Below are 22,971 nucleotides of genomic sequence, written 5' to 3' on the forward strand. Positions count from 1 at the left end.
TCCAACTGTTGTGATCATCTCTTTGTCACAAGTAGAACATTTTTTTTCTCCTTTTCTTAACTCTTTCATCTACTCTTATGGCACCATACAAGAATATCTCCTTATCCCTTGAACCTTGTGTCCTTTCTCTTTACCTCATTCCTTTAATCATTTGATTAACTCCTAGCTTTTCTTTTCCTTCATAGTACCTGTAGACACGAGTGTTTGCCATTTTTTTAAAGAGGATGGGTACAAAATGCCTGTGGCCTCTCTTGCCTTTGCAACTGCCTCTTAATTTCCTTTCCCTTTTTTTATGTCAGAATTCCTGAGTGCATTGTCTGGGGCTCTTGTCCTCCACTGTGGTTTTGATTGTGCTTTACTCCAATTGTAATCAGTGTTAATGGTGAACTCTTTCTAGCTAAGGTTCAGATCCAGTACTTAATTTTCCTTTACCTGTCAGCTACATTTGTCGCCATCAGCTATGCTGCTGTTGAAGTGTTGTTCCACCTTTGTTGCCTGTCTGTGTCCTCCTTTGATTATGTCCTTTCTTTCTGCTGCTTTTGCAGAGGCTGTTGTTCATTACTCCTAGCTTTTCATGTGGCATTCACTGAAGTTCTGCTTGTGCTTTTCTTCCCTTTATCCTGGAACACCATGCCTTTGGAGAGCTTTTGGTAACCCAGTAGTTTTTTTTCCCAGTGTCTTGCAGAGCTTCCTTTTTACTCCAGATTCATGTTTTTCAGCCATAAACTTAAATTGTTCTGGAGCTCATGGTGAGTTCTCGGACTCTCACTTCAAAATGAGACTTATTTTACACCATCCTTAATCCCATCAACTGCCATCTTGTTCTGATTTTTCTCGTCACTCAGACTTACAGTCTCATTTGATTCTAAAATTATTTCTTCCTAATGCTTCCTATTTAAGTCTGTAAGAAATGCTGCTTGCTTTTCTGTGTATGAGAAGTAATATGTAGCCTTTTAGTGGTCTCTTCTGTTACAAGACTCTGAACTGAGGCAGGGACCATTTTCTTGTGTGTGCTTTGTTATTGTCGTACACAAGCACATTAAGAGGTATCCTACCTGAATACTGGGCTCTTCTGCCTTACCTCCATAAGACCAATCCATCTTTCGCCTCTGTCACAAATAATGGAATAGGTTTTCTTCCAGCATTGGTTTTTTTTTTTTTTTTCTCTCCTCAACCTTTTTATCCTATTATAGCAAATTGTAATGCTGTATTCTCCACTGGAAGCCGTATATCCTCCTCCTTCAGATAGGAGAGGGTTATGTGCAACATGAAGGTGGCTGTCAGGGTATTCAGAGGTGTACCTGCCAGAAGCCATCCCCAGGCAGTGGAAAGACTGTGCTGAACTAGACTCTTTTGCCCCACTGCCTGAGGATAGCCTTCTGGCTCAGACAGCTGATTTCCTATGCTTGTTGTTATGCTGTTTCTTTTCCTTTCCCTTGCTTTGCAAGTGCATTTTCTTTTCGTTCCCTGTGACATGCAGTTCATCAGTGTTAGTGTCTGGAAAAGCAGATGTGCAAACCATGTAGCTGCTTCTAGCAGGAGAGAGTAGACAGATGGGTGCAGAAGCATACAGGAATCTAGGTGTTAGGTTTTGACTGGGATAAGGAAAGACATTAGTGTATGGCATGTGAAGGGTCATGAGCCTGGAAGTAAATAGTTCTTGTATGTAACACGCTCTGTGCAAGTGAAATACTGCCATAATTCAGAATCTATGTAAATTGCTTGTAATACCCAGAAAGGGCAAATGTGCACCAAATTTAAATGGAATCCGTATCATTGAGTTGAAATATTTTTTTTAGAGATCTGACTCTATTGTTGTTGCTTTTGCAGCATCCCAGTGTAGAAATAAGAGTCTTAAACTTCTAGTCAAAGGCAGTAAACCATCAAACCATAATGTAGAGGTAGGGGCATAAGTAAAACCCCCCTCTCCTTCTTGTTCTCACACAAACTCACCTCTTTTTTCTCACATGGAAGGTCATTACAGATTTATTCTCCTTCCTCCCAACACCTCTGTTTCTCATTTGCTTTCTAGAATCAGGAAGGAATTTGAAACATTTTTCTTGCTATGTTAAGTTTTCTGTTCCTTGTATGAGTAAATGTCCAATTCTTACTGCAGGGTTTTTCTTGAGAATAGCCCCATAGTCAGTCTCAAGGAAGGCTTAGGATGCCAATGAGGTTGCTGAAAGACCACCTTGCACCAGATGCTCTAGAAAAATCTGAGAGGAGAAGGTATTATCTTAAAAAGGTTTATCAAACTGTGAAGTCACTCTCCTGAGCTTTGAGCTTTCCTTAAAGTGTGATTTCACCCTAGACTGAAAATGTGAATGCATTGTCTTCTAAGCAGCAACCTAGTGTTAGAATCTTGTTTTCTCAAAGGTAGAAAAGGTGTTCTCTTACTCTGGCCACTCTGGAAGGCTCTGAGAATGTCAATAGCTGAGCAGATTTATTGGGCTGCTTCAGATGCAGAATGGCTTAATGGCTTCTCCTTATTTTAAGGTTCAAATTAGATACCCCAGCAGATGGACCTACCTGCCAAGTAGTCTTTCTTTCTCTCCTAAACTGTTGTTAAAACCATAGTAAGGGTGCTAACTGGCCTTCTTAGACATTTTTGTTTCCAAGAGTAATGAAATCTTGAACTGAAGAAATGCCATCTCCTTACTTCAGGGTGATCCTGTTGCCTATAAAATGCTTTCTTTCAAATATTGAAGATAGCCAGACACCATGTTTTGGGCTAGTTAAAGAAGATTGTAAGTGTTTTGGGATAAAATCTTTCCTTTGTGATACTAAGAAACTTACAGCAGGTATTTCTGCAGCAGGCTTGAAAATATGTCCATATTCTTCCTCTGGAAGATTTTTGGTCTCTCCTCTTAGAGTCACATCAGCCATTTTTTTGCATTTATAGATTTGGAAAACTAAGAGTTGTATGCAGTTTTCTGTAAATACCTTGAAGGAAACAGTTTCCCATCTTGTTTATCTTCTCATTGTTTTCCTATTCATCAGAAACTTATTTTCATGCAAGATGAAATCTTTGGTTACCTTTGAAACTAGCAAAATTGTGGAGTCGCTTCAGTAGTTGTCAGCAGATTTAATATTCGGAAGAACTGATGGTCTTCATATTATTAAATTGAAGAAGCTGTGAGTGAAGAACAATGCAGAGCACATTGGTAGGTTGAAGATAGTTCTTTTCTGAAAAGCTGTTGACTAGGAGGTGAAATTTCTCTATAAAACACTTATTTTTCCAGGGCAGAGGCTCTGGCCTGGCACAGGTATTACTTCTGGCTTTTTTCATGTGTTGTTTTTTGGGTTTTGTTTCTTCCCACCTCCTCTTGTCAGAACTGACCGTGCTGAAGGTAAATGTAGCTTTTGTTTCTGCTGACAGTGCTCTGTGAAAGGAAAACTTGTTTATCCCCGTTTTAAAGATCTCTTTTAGAAGGTCTAAAGAATTTAATGCTTTCCTCATCAATCTCTGCTTTGCTCCCACCTTGAGACATCTTTTAATCCTTATACATGGAAAGAAGTCCTTGGAAACTGTTTCCTATGTTGCTTCTTACTGGAAGGATCATCTTGGGTTTCAGTCAGGAGAACTCTGGAGTAACAGGTGGTGAAGGGTAAAATCTGCCTATGGTCATGGTGTAATGGAAGGAGATTCTGAGCTTTCTCTCACCAGTCTGGAATTGGGTCTGTTCAGCTGCCTGTGGATTATCTTTCAAAGCCTGCTGCTTACCTGAAGATGAGAAATCTGTCTGCTTTAGAGCCATTAACAGGCCTGTTCAGAAGGTCAGACTGACTTTGGAGAAAGTTCTTAAAAACCACATATGGGCTCACAGAAGTTGAGAACCTAAATGCATGTCTCTCTCTTTGCAAATGGATACTTAAAATAATGGATTTTTTTCTTCCAGTACAGTTGGGCAGTGGCAGCCTTCTGGCTCACATTGAGTATGTCTTTAGTTTGTAAACCTACCTCCGGTCCTACAGATGTTATCCAGATTTTATGTAGAACAACTTCTAGTTTCACACACTGTACTGAGCCATTTAAGACTCCTGGTCTCCCATGGTACCTTATACATGGAAATCTGTACCACAGAGGAAATGAGGATTACTTATTTATAATACTTTGTTTACTCTGTTGCTTTTATATAGAACCATTTTCTTTTGTTTACCTCTACCATTCTGGACCCTAGCTGTAAATTGGGTAAAGAAAGGTGCCTACAGGGATCAATAGGAGTTACGCTATTTATATTCTCAGATTTGGGAAATCAAAGCCTGACGAAAGTGCTCCCATACTCTGTAAGTAATTGCACTTAAAAGGTTCCTAACTGTGTGGCTAATCAAATGCCTAAGCTAGGGAATCAGTATGAACTGAAAAAATTGTGGAAGGTTAGCTGCCTCTGGCAAAACAGCTTCTAGCCCCAGAAACCTAAGTAGTGTGTCACCATGAGTCTGAAGGTGTCAGTTTATTCTGAATGTCTCATTTGGCACGGATGTGCTTTGTTATCCTAAGCCAGGCTAGGAGTGATTTGCTGTCAAGAGGGGTGATCCTGCTTCATCCTCTGCAAGCTGCTTGCTTCCCTTTTGCTAGAGCTGCGTTTGCACAGTGGGTTGACTTTTAGCTAGCTAATCCATCAGAAGACTAGCTTGGGGTGGGGATCTTTGTGCCAGATCAGCCATCTGAATCCACTTACTCTCTGAACCACATTTGCTGCCTCTGACAGGGAAGGCCCTTTCCTCTGGTAATTAGAACCATTAGATCAAGTTAGCTGCAACACAAAATTGTGCCCAGGTGACACCAGCACTTGGAAGTGTTTTAGACTCACAGTGCTACTGTTTCTAAGTGTTGGGAGATGAACACTGACTTTTTAAAATTCATTATCCTTCCTTTTAGAGAGGAAAAATGTGCAGAACCTGACTTTTTTTTTTTTAACCCTCCCTTCCAGAAAGCCCCTCAAGTGAAGTTCAGCATCAGGTCAGGGTTCAGCTGAAATAATAATCTGCTGCTTCAAAGGCCACGTGCCTGACAAACACTGGAAAGGAAACCTGTATTTCTTACACCCAAAACTGCACAAGTAGGGAGAAATTTCCAGAGTAGGAAGAAGTGACACTGGAGCTTGTTAATTTTTCACTGTAGGGAAATGGAAACCAGTAATGAATTCAAGAACTGTTAGCAGTGTTTGAAAAAGGGGTGTATTGAGAACATTGTCTGCTTATTTTTATCTTTGGCAACAGCTTTTAGTATGCTTTAACGCCTCAAGTGAGGAGTGCCACAGAATCTTGAGGCACCTTCTGCAATTACCCTTGAAGTGGTTGAGTTCTTGGTTTTCATTGACAGGCTGTGTCCAAACACCTTGTTGCCTGAGCTGGCAATGTGCTCACTCTTTCTCAATGACAGCCCTTAATACAATTAGTTTAACATTCATTTCCATTCCTTGGGAAATGGCAGCATCTTTCGTATTCTTCCTCGGTGTTACAAAAATAAGGAAGCATGAAATCTCGGGTGGAGAAGAAATTCTGAAAGACAGGCTGAATAATGAACTTCAGATTCTGTTTTCTCAGAAAGGCATTGCCATCTGCTGCACTACTGAAACTCTCTGTGCTGTCATGACTCCTGGTCTGTAAGAGAGTGCTACCACAGAGATGAGAACCTGGTAGGAGCCCCTGTTGTATCTCAGTTGTTGTCTTCCTCTGGTAGAGACCTAGAAGTGTGAATGACTGGTGCTACAGCACTTCAGAGCTCACAGCAGCTCTGTGTCTTGGTATCACAAGCCTCAAATGCTGAAGAGGTGAGCAGAGAGAATCCACATCTACATTTGTGATGCATGTATTTCAATATCTTGAGTGACTGGAAGCCATTAATTACATTTATGATCTGAAGCTGGCTTTCATTTGCTTAATTGTGAGTAGAAATCATGTGAAACTGGGGCAGTGTATTGGTGATGATGAATTGTAGATGGCAGGAGGTACAGCTTAGTTGAGGTTTTGAACATCAAGATGATACTGGGAAAAGAGGAAAGCCTTCTCTGGTAGTGAGAATTCTCCCCTTTTGTAGGGGGCAGAGAGAAGATGGAGGGTAGGCAGGGAAGTAATTCATGTACATCTTCACTAGCAGACTCCTTTGCCATGATTTTATCCCGAAGTATGGGTATTATGACTGTGCTTGCATGTGGTTTTGCATTTTACTGTTTGTCTAGCATGTGGAGTGAGGAAAGCGGAAAATAGATTTACTGACAATAGACTGTTGGGAAAGAATAGGATGTTTAATCACTTACATTAGTTGTAGCCAGAAGCACTGGAAACTTGTATGTAAAAAGCAGCTTTTTCATTCCACATTTGTGGCCTTTCTGTAAAGCATCAGGGATCCTCAAAATCTGTACAATTTTTGTTTAAAAATACATTTAAGTATCTTTAATTTCTAAGAAGCTCTTCCAAATATGAATGGGGCCTTGTCTGTGCAGGAGATTTCTAAACAAAGCTTTAGAGCTTTTTGTCTGGCTATCCACAAGCTCACACAATTCTTTTTGTAAGATTTAAGTTGCCTGTTACTTGTAGAGATGCCAGACTCTTGCTAAATTCTCAATAGTGATTGAATACAATCCATTTATGCGTCATTTTAGCTTGAAACTTTTTAAGCTGGGCTCGTAAATAGATTAAGATTCCCTAAAACTGTGGAGAAGGGTTGTTGTGCTGTTTGTGTTTTGTTTTGTTAACTTAAAGTGAACTAAGGCGCTTTTTTTAACTTAGACGAATTCCAGATGGTAGTCAAGAGCTGTATCCTCTTAACTCCATTAGAAGAATGCTTCTAACAAATAAGTGTTGAAGGACATTAAAGAACTTCAGAAGCTTATTTTGCTCCATGCCTCTGTGTTTAAAATGGTCTCTATTTGATTACAGCCAGGCAAACACGTAAACTTCGAAAAATATTTTTCCTTGATTTTGGGGGGGAAAAAAAGCTATATATATATTTAATCCTTCTTTGCTTGTTCCGTTTGATAAGAGGTTTATTTCTAGAGGTAAGAACTCATTACTTTCTGTTGTATAATATTGTATGGATTATTAAAGTCACATTCTATCTTTTGTGAGACTTCTAAAATAAAGAATTACTGTTTATTTTATTGTTAAAATAAACATTCATTAGGGACTATAGTGTTAGGACAAGGGGTAATGGGTTAAAACTTAAACGGGAAGTTTAGTTTGGGTATAGTTCTTTACTGTAAGGGTGGTGAGGCACTGGAATGGGTTGCCCAGGGAGGTTGTGTATGCTCCATCCCTGGCGGTGTTCAAGGCCAGGTTGGACAGAGCCTTGGGTGACATGGTTTAGTGTGAGGTGTCCCTGCCCATGTCAGGGGAGTTGGAACTTGATGATCTTAAGGTCCTTTCCAACCCAAACTGTTCTATGATTCTGTAATTATCCTGAATCCTTTGATCGCTGAATAAGCGAAAAATAAGGCTTCAACTATACTAATGTTCTGTCATTCATGATAAAGAAAGGCTCTCCAAACATTTCAGTGCAAACCAAGTTCAGCAAAAGCTACAGAAGCATAATGCTTTGTGTGGTAGCCTTGGGTAGGAATGTTACAGACAAAACTGAGACATTTACTGATGAGGTGTGAGATTTAAGACCATGTAGAAAGTAGGTTTTAAACTTTTTTTCTTTTCAAAAGTGAATTTTCATCTATCTGCCATTATAAACCTAGTTATACAACCCAAATACATTTTTTTTAATTAGAGAAATGTGTTCTGAAAGTGATTAATTTCCCTAGATTTAGAAAGGTAAAAAAACCTGAAGTATGATGAGTATTCATGTAATAATTTTACAGCAAAATTAAAACTCGGTTACTCTGCAGGAAAAAAGAATTGGAGAAAAGAGGTTCTGTCTGTGCTGCACATTTTGCCTGAGGTTATGGAAGAAGCCAGGGATGGAGTTTGGGTGAATCTTGAAACCATCCTTTTCAGCTAATCTAAACTATGGTACTCTTGCACTGTTATACTCTGGGTAGTTTTTCTTTCTATGCAGAGGAAATATTTTCCAAACAATTCCATACACTTAGGTGGACTCTGGTATAGTCTTCATGGGTAGAGTACTTTGGAAAAAAGTTACTAATGAGCCGTCCTTGTTAGGGATTGGATCTTAGCCAGCTGCTTAGCAAGTACAGTTTAATTGCATGATGATTAGTTTTCATTAGTCAGCAATTAGCGTTTAACAGCAGTCTTGTATTGCTGGAGCTATGGGTGAGCAAAAGTGGCTTGAGCCATGTTGAGAAGGTATGTAGCTGAAGATGTGGGCACAAGGTTGTTAGCCCAGATGCTATGAGAGCCGGAGCACCTCTGCTATGAGGACAGGCTGAGAGAGTTGGGCTCGATCAGCCTGGTGAGGGGAAGGCTCAGGGGAGACTTTGGTATTCCAGTGCCTAAAGGAGGCCTACAAGAAATCTGGAGGGGGCTTTTTACAAGGGCATCTAGTGACAGGACATGGGGGGAGAATGGCTTTAAACTGACAGAGGAGGGATTTAGATTAGACATTAGGCTTGGGGAAGTGGAGTAAGATGAGGGTAGAAGGAGGTAGGAATGTAGCAAAAGTTCAAGGCTCCTTTGCTGTTAAAGGTACAAAAAAAGTGAAGAGTGTCCCTTGTAAAGAACTTCTGTTCCATTGAGAAGTCTGTTGTGAAGATGAAATATGGCAGTAATTTTATCTAGGCTATGTTAGAGTTGTTAGAGGCCATTCTTCTCCCTCACACCTTCCCTTTTGCCTGCACTGCAGTGACCTGCCAGCACAGCTGCACTGTGGCTGAACCATGTCAGGCAGATGATCTGGCCAGCAAATTCTACATACACATGCCCACCCTCATTTTTATCAAGCTAATTTTTTTGGCCAGCCAGGGTGATGACTTCAGATAGAAAGCTTTTCCAGAACAATATTACTAGTTACACAAACTAGTAGATACAATAAAAGGTACATTTTTAAATTTGTCTAAGGTGGTTCTCAAATGTATACAGCTTTGCAGCATTTGTTACTTACGTTAAGCACAACCATCTAGGTGTCCAGACATTTGAAAAGGTGGGGGATTTTCGTGATTGTTATCCACGATCTAGAAGCACTCGGGACTGAATGCTCCCTCCCCTCCTCTGGGCTACTTTGCTAGCTGGAGTAAAGCAGGCACTTCTCTTCAGTTAAAAGGACTAAAATACCTGCAGTTTCTTCTGAGAAATTCTGGTAGTGCTCAGGGAGTTACTTTAACCATGAAGATATACTTAAGCTGTCTTCAACTGTGAAATGTTGGTAAGAGTAGACATAACAGGGTAGAACTTGGTGTAAAATACCAACCCTGTTCAAGACACAGAGACTACTGAGTGGCAAAGCCCACCCAGGGCGCTGTGTGCTGCAGCTGTGCCCTTTGTCAATACCTGAGCTGCTGGTGGTAAAAATAGAGTTGTGTATGTCTTGAGGAAGTCTGGTTGCACAACCGATTGTAGCATAAACACACTTATGTCTTACCTCAACCAGCTGATTTTCTGTCTTAAGCTTTCCTTCTGTTTGAGGAGATGCGAAAGTTTGATGTTAAAAACTGGTTGTGCAGTCTTTGCTTGCTAATGACTTCTTTTTTTTTATGTTTCTAGCTCCTTCCATTTGATATTCTTTTGATTTATGCTTGGGTCCTTTAGTTCTCAGCTGTGTGTTTGTCTTTTTCTCATGGGTTATGATTTCACAAAATGTGGGTTTGTTGGTACTTTGCACTATACTGCTGTTAATTGCAGCTTTTCTTGCACCTCTGACTCCTTTATTCTTACTGAGAGCTCATGCTTGCTAAGTTTCAGAAAGTTATTGATGATTAAAGGAGACTGTCCATCTTCATAAAAGACTTACTACTAAGGAATGGAAAGAAGGAGGAGGGTGTCCTGACATGAATCTCTTGAAATGGGGACTTTCTCTGAAGGACGCTGCTGCTCAGTGGGAAACTTAAAAGCAGGGGGGAAGCGGGGAAAAGGAAGGGGTGGGAATGGGAGGGAAAGGCAACTTCATGTACTTGAGCTCAGGTTTGAGAGCTGTGAACTTTTCAGACTTCGGTGTCTGTGCTATCAGAAATTTCCTCTGTGGCCTTTGACAAGACAGTTAATCTGTAAAGTAGGTGTTAAAACCACTTATTTTGTGACCATTAAGACAAATTTGTAGGGTGCTTTGAAAATTGAAAGTACAGTATGCTTTTAAATTATCAGATCTTCTTCAATGAGAAGATGAAGGAGCTGATACAAGGTTGCCTGTTTTAATTGCGTAGCTATAACGGGAGGAAGTGAAGTTAAAGTTTGTTCATATATCATTTAGAGTCAGGTCCGCAAAAGGTGTTCATCTGATGTTGGCTTTCTCCTTTCTGTTAGAAAGCTAAAATGCTGCAGATCCTAACTTGAATGTACTGGTACCATATGTACATTCATTATTAAGTTTGCTAGGTGTTTTGTGGGAGAAAGTTAAATTTTATCACTAAAATTTCAGAAGTGACACAGTGCATAACCGATGCTTTCCAGCAAAACAAGCGGGTTGGTTTTTTTTTTCCCTAAGTATCGGAAAATTGTTCAGGTTAGATCAGAAAAAATCCAATATGCACGTTATAGGTACATAAAATTGTTCTACAAGGTTTTAGTGCAGTCTTAACTCCTGTACTTTAATTTAATTATTCCTCCTTTGAAGTGTCACACATTATCATTGGGGAGAATAAGGATGCTTTAGTGGTACAACATAGTACTATTCCTCTAAGCAGAAATCTTCAGAGGCGGTTCCCGGGGTAACTGGATAGTTACCAATAAATTCGGTTTTCTGGACAAATTAACTTCATTGGCAATGCCAGAAAAAGAATTTTCTGTTCTGAGTCTCTGAAGCTGTCTAGCAAAGACTTTACTGCTGATTTACGCTCTTTAGGCTCCAGCCTCCAGAAGGTGGAGGAATAAGAAGTGAGAAGAGGGTGTGTTTGTGTAAAATAAATGAAAAACAAAACAAAAATGCCTGTATCCTTCAGTTTCTGCCTCAGGTGGAAAGGAGATTGAAACTTCTCTTTGATCTTGCACAGTGACTTATTTCTAGGTGTCTATGGCTTATAGCAGTCCTTTTCATATTAGTATAGATTGATCTCGATTTATAAAAACTGAAGATCTGGCTTGCAGATAGTTAGGTATTATTGCTTTTACCATGATTCAGCAGTGTTCTGAGCCCAAGAGATCTTTGTGAAGTATTTTCCCTTCAGAGAACCAGACAGCTCCTTAATCCTGTGTCAGAGGAAGTTCTTCCCCCAGGAGAACATTAAGTCTGTCCTTTAAGGAAACTACTGACACTGCCTCAGCGGCTTTGTAATATCCAGCTGGAATGCCATCCGGCCTTGGACTTCTGCTGCTATTTATATTTGCTGCTGCTTCTAAACTGCTGCTAGCTTATACGAAGTTTTCCTGGGTCATGTGTCTCTGGCAAGCCTCCTGACCCTAGATATTTTTGAATAAATTCAGTTTAGAATTCAAGAGAAGTGACTATTACTGTAATGGGCAGTTTAGGCAGCACATATGTCATTATGGTTTATAGGGTTTTTCCCTGATAGTTATTGAATCGTACAAGAACATACTCCTCTTTAAACCCATTCAGATTTTTGGCCAGCAAACGTTATTTTACATACCTCACCTCCTCTGTATATGAGATAATTTCATCAATGCATGTTACTGATTTGTTTAGTTTTGCTCAACTGTGATTATTTATTGCTGTAGTTCATGAGCTTCTATCTTCTTTCTATTTTTCTTTTTAACACGGTTGTGTTACTTGACAGCTTATCACTAAAGAGAGTTGTACTGACTCTCAGGCATTTCTCCTTCCGCAAGCATTGCACCTTTACCTCTTGGATTAATTTCATCTACTGTTGTTACTCATCTTTGACTTCTTTTCCTGGGTTGTAGCAACCACCACCAGTGACCTCAGAAATACTTGTGTGCAATTTGCTACTCCTTATTACAGCTCTACTGCCAGCTATTGCTTCAGCAGCCTTCTGGAGGATCTGTTGTCTTCTCATCCTTCTCTTTTTAACAGTATTCAGTAGTATGTTTGTTTGCTACCTTTTCTCTAGTTGATAATTTTCTAGTAAGATTAGTATTGTACCTTTTTCACCTATCCTAGCTTGCAGTGGGCTATAGTTTGATTGTGCAATAGGAGCAGCTCTTTAGACTTTCATTTCAGAATTGATGTTTGTATTAATGAGTAACCGTCCATTTGGAATGCTGTTACAAACCTTTTTTTTTTTCTGAACTATCATATTCAAATGCCTACTTCTTTCACATTCATCTGCTGACTTCCTCTTTTCTTATGCTCAGACATAAGTTACTCATCATTATTTTATGTGCCTTCATCCTGCTGCTTTTTCTTCTTCCAGTTTCAAGAACTTACGATATGCTTCCCCTCAGTGCATCCTGGCTAATTTTATAATTTCCTAAATGAAGTGCCTCCCTTTCAACACCCTGCATGTTTACCTTTGTTTTCCTTCACGCATTTCTTCAAAGCCTTTCTTGTCTGGGATTTCTGCTGAACAATTGGATATGCTTAGCCTGCTGCTGTGATGGACTCTGCTTTATGCTGCTGGCTCAGTCCCACTATTCCTGTTTCATCCCTTTGCATCCACCAATGCTTTGTTCTGTATTACCGAAGTGTCTTACACAGTGGGGCTCGGTTTATGACAAGGGCTTGCACAGACTAGTACAAATAATGACAAATGGTTTATTTCTGTTCAGTGTTAAAAGTCTTTGAATTGTTGGCTGAGTGGATTTGTGCTGCACCCTTTTTCCTGCCAGGTTGCATGGGTATTTAGTATCTTGTAAGAATCTCTTACATTTACTGTTCACTTTGCTCAAAAGCATTTCCTTTTTTTTTTTTAAGCCTTTACAAAGGTTTTGCTTCTGTTGAACCCACTGCCACTAACAACATAGTGATTGTGTCCTTAATGAACTAGACCTTTATTTTCTGTGAGGAGATATGAAGCATCATCTTCTTTTTATTTGACCAGATTAAAACTGGTTCCATCATGCAGTTCACTTCTTGAAAGCAAATTCCTGGAATTGTTTGCATTTACTTGTTTATGTCAGTTTTATCCTTTTTTGTCTGTGTAATCATTGATATTCAAAGGTTTTGCTTTACAGGGGGGAGCTTTTGGTAATTATCTAATTTATCCAAACCCTCTTCCCTTATAGTGGCAATTTGGTTTAAGGCAACCACATGCTATTGTTTTATACTGTGCTTGGTAGACTTTGTGCTAAATGGAAATTCACTATATGTTTGGATATTTTCTGTATAATCAGTACCTGAGATGGTCAGGAAAGAAACCTAGTACTGGCCCAAAACCCAGCTGGAGTGAATGCTCTCTCTTGTTGACTCTGCTGTTCCCACAACTCTGTATGTCCTTATCACATAATCACTGCTGGAAAATTTGAATTTCTTTTTTCTTCTCTTCTTCTATCTTTCAGACCTTTTGGTAACTAAATTGCACTTATTGTTGCACATTTAATCCCCCAAATGAATAGCCAAGATAACATAAACTGTGTAATTTTTTTCTGCTAGACTTGCATACTTCAGCAAATTCAAATCCATATACATCTAAGTGGTTGTCTGAAATGTTTGTCTCATTCAGGGTGGCTCTTTGTCATCAAAGGAAACAAGATTTATACATTTCTTGTCTTCTTGGGCTTGGTAGTCTATGTATTACTTTAACACCCTCTTGAAAATATGAAATGGCTACAAAGGTGTGTACTCATTAGCCTGCTTAATTTGAAATGTTTAAATGCTTTTTCATGACCGTTTATAGTTTCTGGGTTTAGTTAATTTTGCTAAATAGGTTTTAGTTAACATCAGTTTACTCCTGAAGTATCAAACCTATCATCTGTTTCAGATATGCTTGGGCTTTATTTCATTTAGGTTTTTTTCTCCTTCCCTTGTGCGAGAGGCAGGGATGGATGGTTCATCATCCTCCGTGACTTTTCAGCTCTTCACCAGTCTCATCTCCTAGAGTCTGTTCATACACATATAAGCCTTTGATCACTCCACCAAGTGAGTGAAACACTTAGGCTTGTATGGAGTAGTGAACATGAATTTATTGCTTAGATCAGATTTCAGCTCTTTGATATGGTGTTACAGTTCAGCTCAGCCTTCCTGTTCTGGAGGTAAGACTGAAGAGGCTTAAAAACTTGTAACCTGACACTGTAATTTCTAGGTGTGTACATTGTTTTTAGTAATCATGGGGCGGTTTTTGTTGTTCACAGTGGAATTTCACAATCAAATATCTTGGTCTACAGAACAACTGCTATTCCAGGCAGGTGCGAAAGTATGTTTTGTTGTGGTGTCCTGCCTCCAGCAGTGGCCAGGAGCACTTACCTTTGGAGATGTATAGTAAACCAGGCATGTACTGAGTGCTGCTTTCATATTTTCTCCCTCTTTTCAGCAATCACAGCTTTAGAGTAGTTTCTTTTGCATCACTGTGTTTAACTGGCAGTGGCATACCTATCTTTGATGAATTTGTCTAATCTGGTTTTGAACTCGCTTGTCCTTTTGCCAGTGCAGTGTTCTTTGGCAATGACTTTTGTAGTTTAATTATTTGTTGTGTGGAGGGAAAAAGAAAAAAAAGGAAGCTGATTTATCTTAGATTTAAACTTGTTATTTACACTTTTTTCTTGGAAATAGCCAAGAATCATTTTCTTATGCCCACTATATTTGATTTTGTAGATCTCAATTCCCCCCTCAGTTACCTCATTTCCAAAATACTTATTTTTTTCCCATATGGAAGCTCTTTATGTTATTTCCACAGTGTGTTTGGGTTTTTTTCTGATCTCTGATCCTTTATTAATAGGGTGACCAGAACACACACTGTATTAAGATGTCAGGGTGCTGCTACAACAGTAACAGATAGACATAATGAAGATTTGGGTTTCATTATTGATTTGTTTTCCTAATAACTTCTTAGGTTCTGGGTGTCTTGTTTCTGCGGTTGCAGGGACTGCATGATGGTTTTGTCCAGGATGACTACTGATACCTTCCCATGATTAATAAAAGCTAATTTAGAGTCTGTCATCGTGTGTGCATGGGTAAAAATCTTTCCCCCATGTGTATTGCCTTGCACTTAACATTAATTTTCATCCCCATTTTATAATGCAGTTATCCAGGGTTGTGAGATGTTTTTGCAGCTGTTTGCCACCAGTTTGAGATCTGACTTACCTTGGATAATTTCACAAACTTCACAAGTTTTCACACCTTACTGCTCACCCCCCTCTTTGAGGGTCTCTATAAGTACAGCTGAATAGCTTACGTGTCTGCATAAGACCTTAGAAACTTCTACTGGCAAACCATTCCTTGTCAAAACGAACGATTTATTCCTATTCCTGTTATTTTCTCTTTTTCTTCCAAGTCGAGGGAAATAGAATGCTCTGTTTTTCATTTCGAGTGCTTCTGTTGTACTTTAATCAGTTTTGTGTGTATTGAACAGCATTCCCTTTTTTAAGACATTTTTCAGTTCTTGTGGGTTTTTATTTTTTTTCCATGCCATCCATTTTGAGCTGCAGCTTCCCTTTGTGCTTCAGCAGCCTGTGCAGCACTGCAGTTCTGACTTTTTACTGTGATTCCTAATGCAGCTTTATTAGTGTAGCATCTTCCAGATCATTGATTTGTCTGTTTGTTGAAATCTTGGAGTATAAATTCATCCTTAGTTTCTTAGCTTGAAGATAGCTGCCCAATTTTACTTCAGTGGCTATTTTCTGTTTATTATTACTTTATTTGCTTGCTGCAGGAGTATATCATCGTTAGCAAGAGATCCCTTATAATCAAGTTTAAAGGATTTTTATCTTTTTAATTGTGGGGTTTGTGTTTTTTTTCTCTGGTATTCTGTGCCTGGTTTTTGGAGAACTTCAATTGTTTGACAGGAAATGGAAACTAATAATTCTGTATCCTTCAGGACTGGTTGTTACCTCTAGCCCCAGTCACATAAGCAAATTTTTTCATTAACCGGTATCCGCATATCAGAGCAGCAGTGCTGTTTTCCTCTCCTGCTTCTTAAAAATGTGTGCTCACCCTGCTCTTGTTCATCTCAATCCCTTTCTGCAGCAGTCTTCCAAAAGAATCACTTATTCTTTTCTCCTGTAGCACACAGTCCAAATGTTCTTGGGTTTAGCTTTCCTTGTAGCTATCTCTGCATCCCGCTTTCCAGGAAAGAGAATGCGGCTGCCTGCTGCTTCTGTTGCCCTTTCGCCTGGATATTAAAGCTGAGCCTCTGCCTAGCCTGCCAACTGCTTAACCAGAAATAGTCAGAAGGCCCTCCTTCCTAATATTGCAGCTGACTCTGAAATCCTCATTATCTTACATCTGCATTTGTGCAGTGCAATTATGCAGAAGCAATTATTTTCCTAAAAGCTTGTAATTTAAACAGATGAAGGAGAGCGTATGAAAAATGCATGTAACATGTGAAGTGAAGACTTGTACCTGTGTAATTACTGCCACATGTATTTCATTTTTTGCTTGCCTTTCTTTTTTTAGTGACCTTTAGTAGTTGCTTTCCATTTTATTCTGTTTGTGCATTCTTGACACTGGTTATGCAAGAAGGGGAAGACCAAGGAGGTGCCTAGAAAGTGAAGAAAGGAAAAAGGGAAGAAAACATAAAACAAAAGAAAAACTGGTGCTTGGAAGATTGGAAGTTAGAATGAGGCCTGAGTGTGGGGTGTAGGTGAACAAACTGGAAGAAGCAACTGATCAGCATTAAAAGACTCTTCAGATTGTAGACATGTAGAAAATATGATACAGTTGCATCTGTCATGAATGTCCTCACTTAAACTGCTTTTGTAGTTGTTCCACCAAAAAGATAGTGGAGGAATCATCTGAAAACATCTTATATTGCTGTTAGGCAGAAGCAGTTAATTTGTGTTTCTCATCAACTGATCCTGCTGCTACCCGGAATATGTCAGAAGGGCTAGTTTGGCAACTCTCATCCTCCCACCAGCAAAACCCTGTCCACTGTGGGATTCCAGTACACCTACGCAGGCATCATCTCTTGTCAGTGTACAGCCAAAGAGGAAAGTTAAGGTGTATTTTACATGAGCAACATGGGGCACTTCTTTTCATCAGTATGAGAGCTTGTGGTTGATTGGGAGAAGGAAGGTGGGTAGCTCAGGACACGTTTGTGTTACAACACCTAGGTGGAGCTGGATACAAATCTGAGGTAGGCAAAAAAAAAACCCCAAAGCCCAAATCCACACCTCTATTTATTACATTTAAAGCAGTGTGCTTTCCGCAGAGTTTACTCCTGTAGAAATAAAGGAATACAAATGGCAGGGGGGAAAAAAAACCCACAACCTTGAAGCAAAAGAAATAGAACTGGTGGATGGTTTAGCATTTGGAATGAATCAGAGCAGCTCTGCTGTCGCTGTGGTAGCTCTCCCCCAACTGTTCACGCCTCCAGGTTGGGTGTTACTTCATTTTGGTAGACAGAGAATGATGAGCTGTTGCAAGGAAGAAATGGGCTGCTAATAGCTTGGAGAGGTAGAGACAATGTATCTGGCTTTAATGCTATTGATAATTTAGTTCAAGGGATGGAGTGTCTCTTCTAAATGGCACTTTTCAGTCTCTCCAGCCTATTCTAAGTGAGATATATGTGCCTTGTGGCCTGAGATGAATTGTGGAGATAAGACCTCTGAATCAATCTCTGCTGTATGGTCTTTCCCCCCACCCCCCACCCCTACTTTTTTTTTTTTTTTTTTCTCTTTTTTAGTTTAAGCCAGGAGTTGATCAGATGCCTGGCAATGATTACTGTCCATTGGCACATCCCATTGGGAGCACACTCCAGGTACCAGCCTTCAGCTCTTTAAAGCAGAGGAGGTTAAGCAGGCTGCTTACTGAGCAAAAGGAATTTCTCTTCCCATGAGAGGCTGAGTGCTGTTTCCCTGGCTAAGAATGCTATAATTCCTTTACAAGTGACAAGCAGGCTGCTACCATCTGCTGGTGAGTGGCTGCAGGACGGTGGAGTTTGCGTGAAAATTTGCTCATGGACGGAAGAGAACAATTAGTGGTCATTAAGCCAAATTCACACATTTCCTGTACGAAGTTCCAGGATTTCATTTTGTCTTTAGAGTGTTTTCTAATTGTGGTGTAATTTTTGTTTTGTTTTGAAACGTAAATGTGTAAGATAAGGGTTCTGACCAAAGCCATAGAAAGTGCCAGCAGGATCTGTGCGTAGTTTTGTATTTTAAAGCACAACAGTGATGTCTTGCAAAAACAGACTGAGACCATCAAGACATTTTTTAATCACTTTATTCTGTCTTTCTAGAAACACCTGGGTATATTTGGGAACCATGTGGCATTACTTGATGATAGTCTCTTTGAAAGACTTAATGATAGACTCGTGAGTTGGTTAGAACCATACAGCTTTGTAGGGTGTCTGCTTTGTTCAGTCACTGTACTGTGTCAAGAAGGAAGAACTCGGAAGAAGAGAGTAGTTATTGTGTATGTGGTTCCCCCAGCTTCCCCTGAAAGAAGCAGATGGTCGGGGGTCCCAGGAGGTAGAAGAAATGGGGCCATTAGACTGTCAGTGACTTGTGAAAAGCAGAAGCATCTGCCAGAATGGAGACTTGTTCAGCAGCAGGGGAGCCAGCAGCAGCAGATGATCTCTGCCTTGAGCAGTCAATGGTGTAGTAGTCGCTGGGGAATTGCTGTTGTGGGCGTAGCTGCAGGTAACCTTGGTAATAATCTGGTTGGTCTGGCAGGCTAAAAAAAGGGAAATGAAGGCTTGATGCTTAATCTCTGGCGTTTTAACTACCCGTTTTTACTGTCTAATCAGCCCTAACTAGAGCCGATTCGGTACCCATTCTCAGCTGAGCACCGTAGGCATATTTGAAATTTCTCAAAATGCCTGTCGTGTTTCTGCTTCAAGTTTCAGAATAGCAAGATGAACCATACTAGACTGAGCAAAGAATAAGTTCAAAGACTAAATTAACATTTGGAAAAGTATCAAAAATTTTGTCGTCTTGTTTTCAGCTGTATCACACAAGACACTCTTCTAAGACATGCCTTTTTAGTGTTAAGAACTATTTCACACAGCTGCAGTTTAATCTCTGCGGCTGTAGTTCTTACACTCTTACTGACTGCTCTGTACAGGACGCTGTGTTCCTGGGAAGAGTGGCCTCTTCTGTTGCAACAGTGTGGTGGTACTTCAAAGACCAGATAAAATGGTGAGGACAGAATGCCTCTGAGAAATAAACCTAGACATTCGTATCTGTTTTCAAAAAGAATAGACAATTTGGGTTCTGTCTTGTTGGAATAGTTAATCTCAGTCAGCCACATCTAAAAGAATAAAGTGTGAAGAGCTTTGGTTCAGAACTCCTCAAGCTGCACTTTGTGAATATTTGGCATAGGTGAATCTAAGGCTCTTGCCAGTACGTAATATTCTTCCAGGGTTGACTTCATAGCCAGGAAGAGATACTTTTCTACACATGAAACTTGGTTTTAGTCCCATGAGAATTACATTGCAGTTTGGCTAGGGGTCCATACATTTTAGTGTACATTAAAATACTGGTTTAGATGGGGTTTTTATCTTTGGAAACTAGCATTCATGTTCTGACAGGCAAGAGTAAGCTGCTTGAGTGTCCCTTTCTAGGCCTCAGGGACACTTTCTTTACATCATGAATACTGGAGTAGTTTGTCATGATACACATTCTCTGCTTAGAAGATGGACACAGTTTAAGTAGGGAGCACTGGAGATCAGGCTCTCAATGCTTTGGCATAACCAAAAAGAGAAGGCAGTATCCAAGGCTGCAGTTGTAGGTGTCATGAGAACTGACGTCTCACAAGCTTTTCTGTTAGCTGCATCTGCTTTGATTTGAAGGAGGCCACCTGGTTTATGGCTGGAGCTAGTTTTTCTTTCATCCTCATTCAGTCATTTAAATACAAACTGTAGTCACCTCTGCATAGCATAGAAGAGTAGGGAAAGCAGTAACTGTCAGATATTCTCAGTGGTTTTTGAAATAGTGTAATCAAAACCCTGATTACTATGCAGAGGGAGGATCTTCACTGTGGCTGTTATCTTTGGCCACATCTATTCTGCAGACCTCCACTGTAGTGTGTATGTTCACCGGGGATGTGAAGGAGCGTGGTCTAGCATGATGTGGCCATCTCCCTGTATGGTAAAAGACCATGATTTGTCCAGTGCCAAGTTCGTGCTGCTGGTTTGAGCACATCTGTTCTGTACAGGTGTCACATGCTGATAGTGTTAATACTGCACACAGAGTTTGATACTAGCTTTCCCAATAGGAAAAAGAGGGTTTAGATCATGTCATCATCTGTCTGTGTGCAGTCAGTGATCAAAGGCAGTGTCTCTTAGCCTGAATTCAAGGTGAATTGTGTCAGCTATACAAGGCCTTATTTGTGGTTTTAGTTGTGTTTATCAGCACAACCAAAATTTCTGTGTGTGACTCTAAAGTTACTGTAGGTCATCTTTTTTTTTTTTTCTCTCATAATAGTCTGTTTGCATTTTAATTTTTAAGTAATTGCAATCTCTTAGCCTTTGGTGCATTCTACCAGATGTGGCTTGTTTGCTTTTTAGAAGAGAAAAATGTCAACCAGTCAGAAATCAGTTTTCATCAGAATCTTAGATTAGTTAGTGAAAATCACTTACTGTATACCTTCAAGAAATAAAATTGCTGTCTAAATGAGATGCACTATAGGCCAACTTCCATAGGTCATTCCTTAAGTCATTCAGGATGAAGTAAATGGGTGAGTGGCTTTCATTCTGCTGCATTCACATTTCCCTGTTAATATGGTTAAATACATCATTGACCAGTTGAGAGAATGGGATTTAAGTAATGAAAATTGAACATGGACATCAGATGAGTCTTAACTCCTTTGACAATAAATGTATGAGCATCCTTGTATTATTGCAGGCGTTTCTTTTGGAGATGTGCCATTTCTGTGATGGGGAGCTATTTTCTCCTTGATGGCATCTTCTCCTGTTCCAGATAAACCTTTTTTAATCACCTCTGAAAAAATGTTCAACTTAGCCTTGATCTCTTTGGGCTGCTTAGTGATGATGAAAATGATGTAACCAAATTACTTTTACACTAATGGTGTCTCCTAAATCATTCTTTGTCATGCTAATTCTCATTTTAAAGCTGATGTAGATTCCAAAAAAGCTCTTTTCCAATTTTAACACTGATGTCATTGTTAGGTACTGAAACATGGGCCAGAGGAATAGATTTGACAAGTGTTTCAAGTTCTTAATGGTTGGTTTGAAGGTTTGGTATCTCTTGCCTGGTTAGTACACCTGAAAAGTTTATTGTTTGAAAGAGCTTATATTATTGCCTATTCAAAAGGCCTTTCATCATGTGGTGTTGAAAGATACAGTTCTAATGTTGGGATACTTGAGAAATTTTTGCTGGGATGGGGTTAACTAAAATTCCCAAGAAAATACCTGGAAAGATACTTGGAAAGTTGGTTGCAGTCTTCATTGTCATTTCTTGGTTTCCCTTTCAGAAATGTTCCCATTGCCAGGAATCGGGAGCCACCTTAGGCTGCTACATCAAAGGCTGCTCCTTCCGATACCATTACCCATGTGCCATCGATACAGGTAAGAAAAAATGGCATGCCAACTGTATTTCATGTTTTTTCAAAACCACACGACACAAAATAATTCTCAGGTACTTCAAAATTTTATTCCCTCTCAGTTTTTCACCTACCATGAAGATACAGTAATATAAGTGGTGAGAAATGGCATCAGATAAATAACGCATTGGGACAAGATGGAACTTGTAATGAAAAAGAGTCTACCTGAAAGTGCAGGAAGAAGCCTGGTTTGGGGGAATGTAGCTACAGTGACTCATATTTGGCTAGAATATGAGAACTTAACCACTCTTTTCTTGCAAAAGTTAGAAACCCTTTGTTAAAAGGGTGCAAGTGACCAGAAAAGGTGTCTGCTCTTTCAGGTTTACAGTCCTGTGGATAGTCATAGTTATGATTTCAAGTGCAAAGGGTTTGTAGAATCATCAGTACCACTTGCAGCGCAATCTCCCTTCTCCCTTCTCCCTCCTTAGAAGCATTTCAGCCAGTCTCTTGAGTAGGTCCAGTTTTCATCATTGAACAAGCTAATGGTTTGGATGGTGTTCTCCCTAGCCTGGAGTTGTGAGCTGTCGTTTTGTGTACAGTAGTGAAAGTGGTTCAATGGAGATAAACTTTATTCTTGGGTTAAAAAAAAAAAGCCAGCTTAGAATGAATAATGTCCCACTGTTCCAGTCCTCTGTAACTCACTTCCATCATATAGTACGTAGTATGATAGCAAGCAGTAAAGATTGAAGATTATAACTCTAGACTGGCAAATAGTTGTAAGCGTCCTGTTTGTTATCCCAGTTCCACAGCAGCCCACTTGTTTCACCAGCTGTTTTATGCTGTTTTCCAAGTGTTTACAGTATGTGAAGTAGGTATGCTCATTTCTGAATGACTGCATCGCGCCTCTCACTGTGAAATCCCACCCTATTGGAGCACTTTATTTTATTCTAATAGAAATGTTTTTAATTAAATTAGTATTGCAGTGGAATGCTACTAGTACCACATAGATAGAGAATGCTTGATTTTACATGCAATAAGGTGTTATATATTATTTGGGTTGCAAAAATCACACACTCAAAAAATGCCACAAATAAGGGTGTCCGTTAAGTGTGATTTTGGTCTCTTACGAATGTACCTTATAAAACAGTAATTACCTAACCAAAGACTGACCTCTTTTTCCGTAAGGCCCTACCTCAGCCTGTAGGATGGAAGAGTACTCATTCATGAACATACGTTGTCCTCACTGATTCTGTATTTTACTTGCTGTGTATGAGTCCATCTCAGTTCTGAAAGTAGAACTGTGAAATTTTCTGTGACGCTCATCTCTGTCATGTCTAAGAGTTTTATGAACATCAACAACCTTTTTGTTCATACATTTGAGAGACAGAATTGTCAGA

The 22,971-nt window shown here is 39.7% G+C and overlaps 1 protein-coding gene across 4 annotated transcripts in view; it reads left to right on the forward strand.

The window, feature by feature from the left end:
• Window positions 1-22,971, forward strand: part of TCF20 (transcription factor 20) — a 61,979-nt gene that overhangs the window by 25,333 nt on the left and 13,675 nt on the right. For all 4 annotated transcript variants that reach the window (XM_080613373.1, XM_080613375.1, XM_080613376.1 and 1 more), the window contains exon 3: window positions 21,506-21,599. In XM_080613373.1, coding sequence (XP_080469499.1) covers window positions 21,506-21,599 — 94 coding nt within the window. The remainder of the gene's footprint in view (window positions 1-21,505; window positions 21,600-22,971) is intronic.

The sequence above is a fragment of the Psittacula echo genome (assembly GCF_963264785.1).
Source record: "Psittacula echo genome assembly, chromosome: 1".
In the NCBI taxonomy this organism is placed as follows: domain Eukaryota; kingdom Metazoa; phylum Chordata; class Aves; order Psittaciformes; family Psittacidae; genus Psittacula; species Psittacula echo.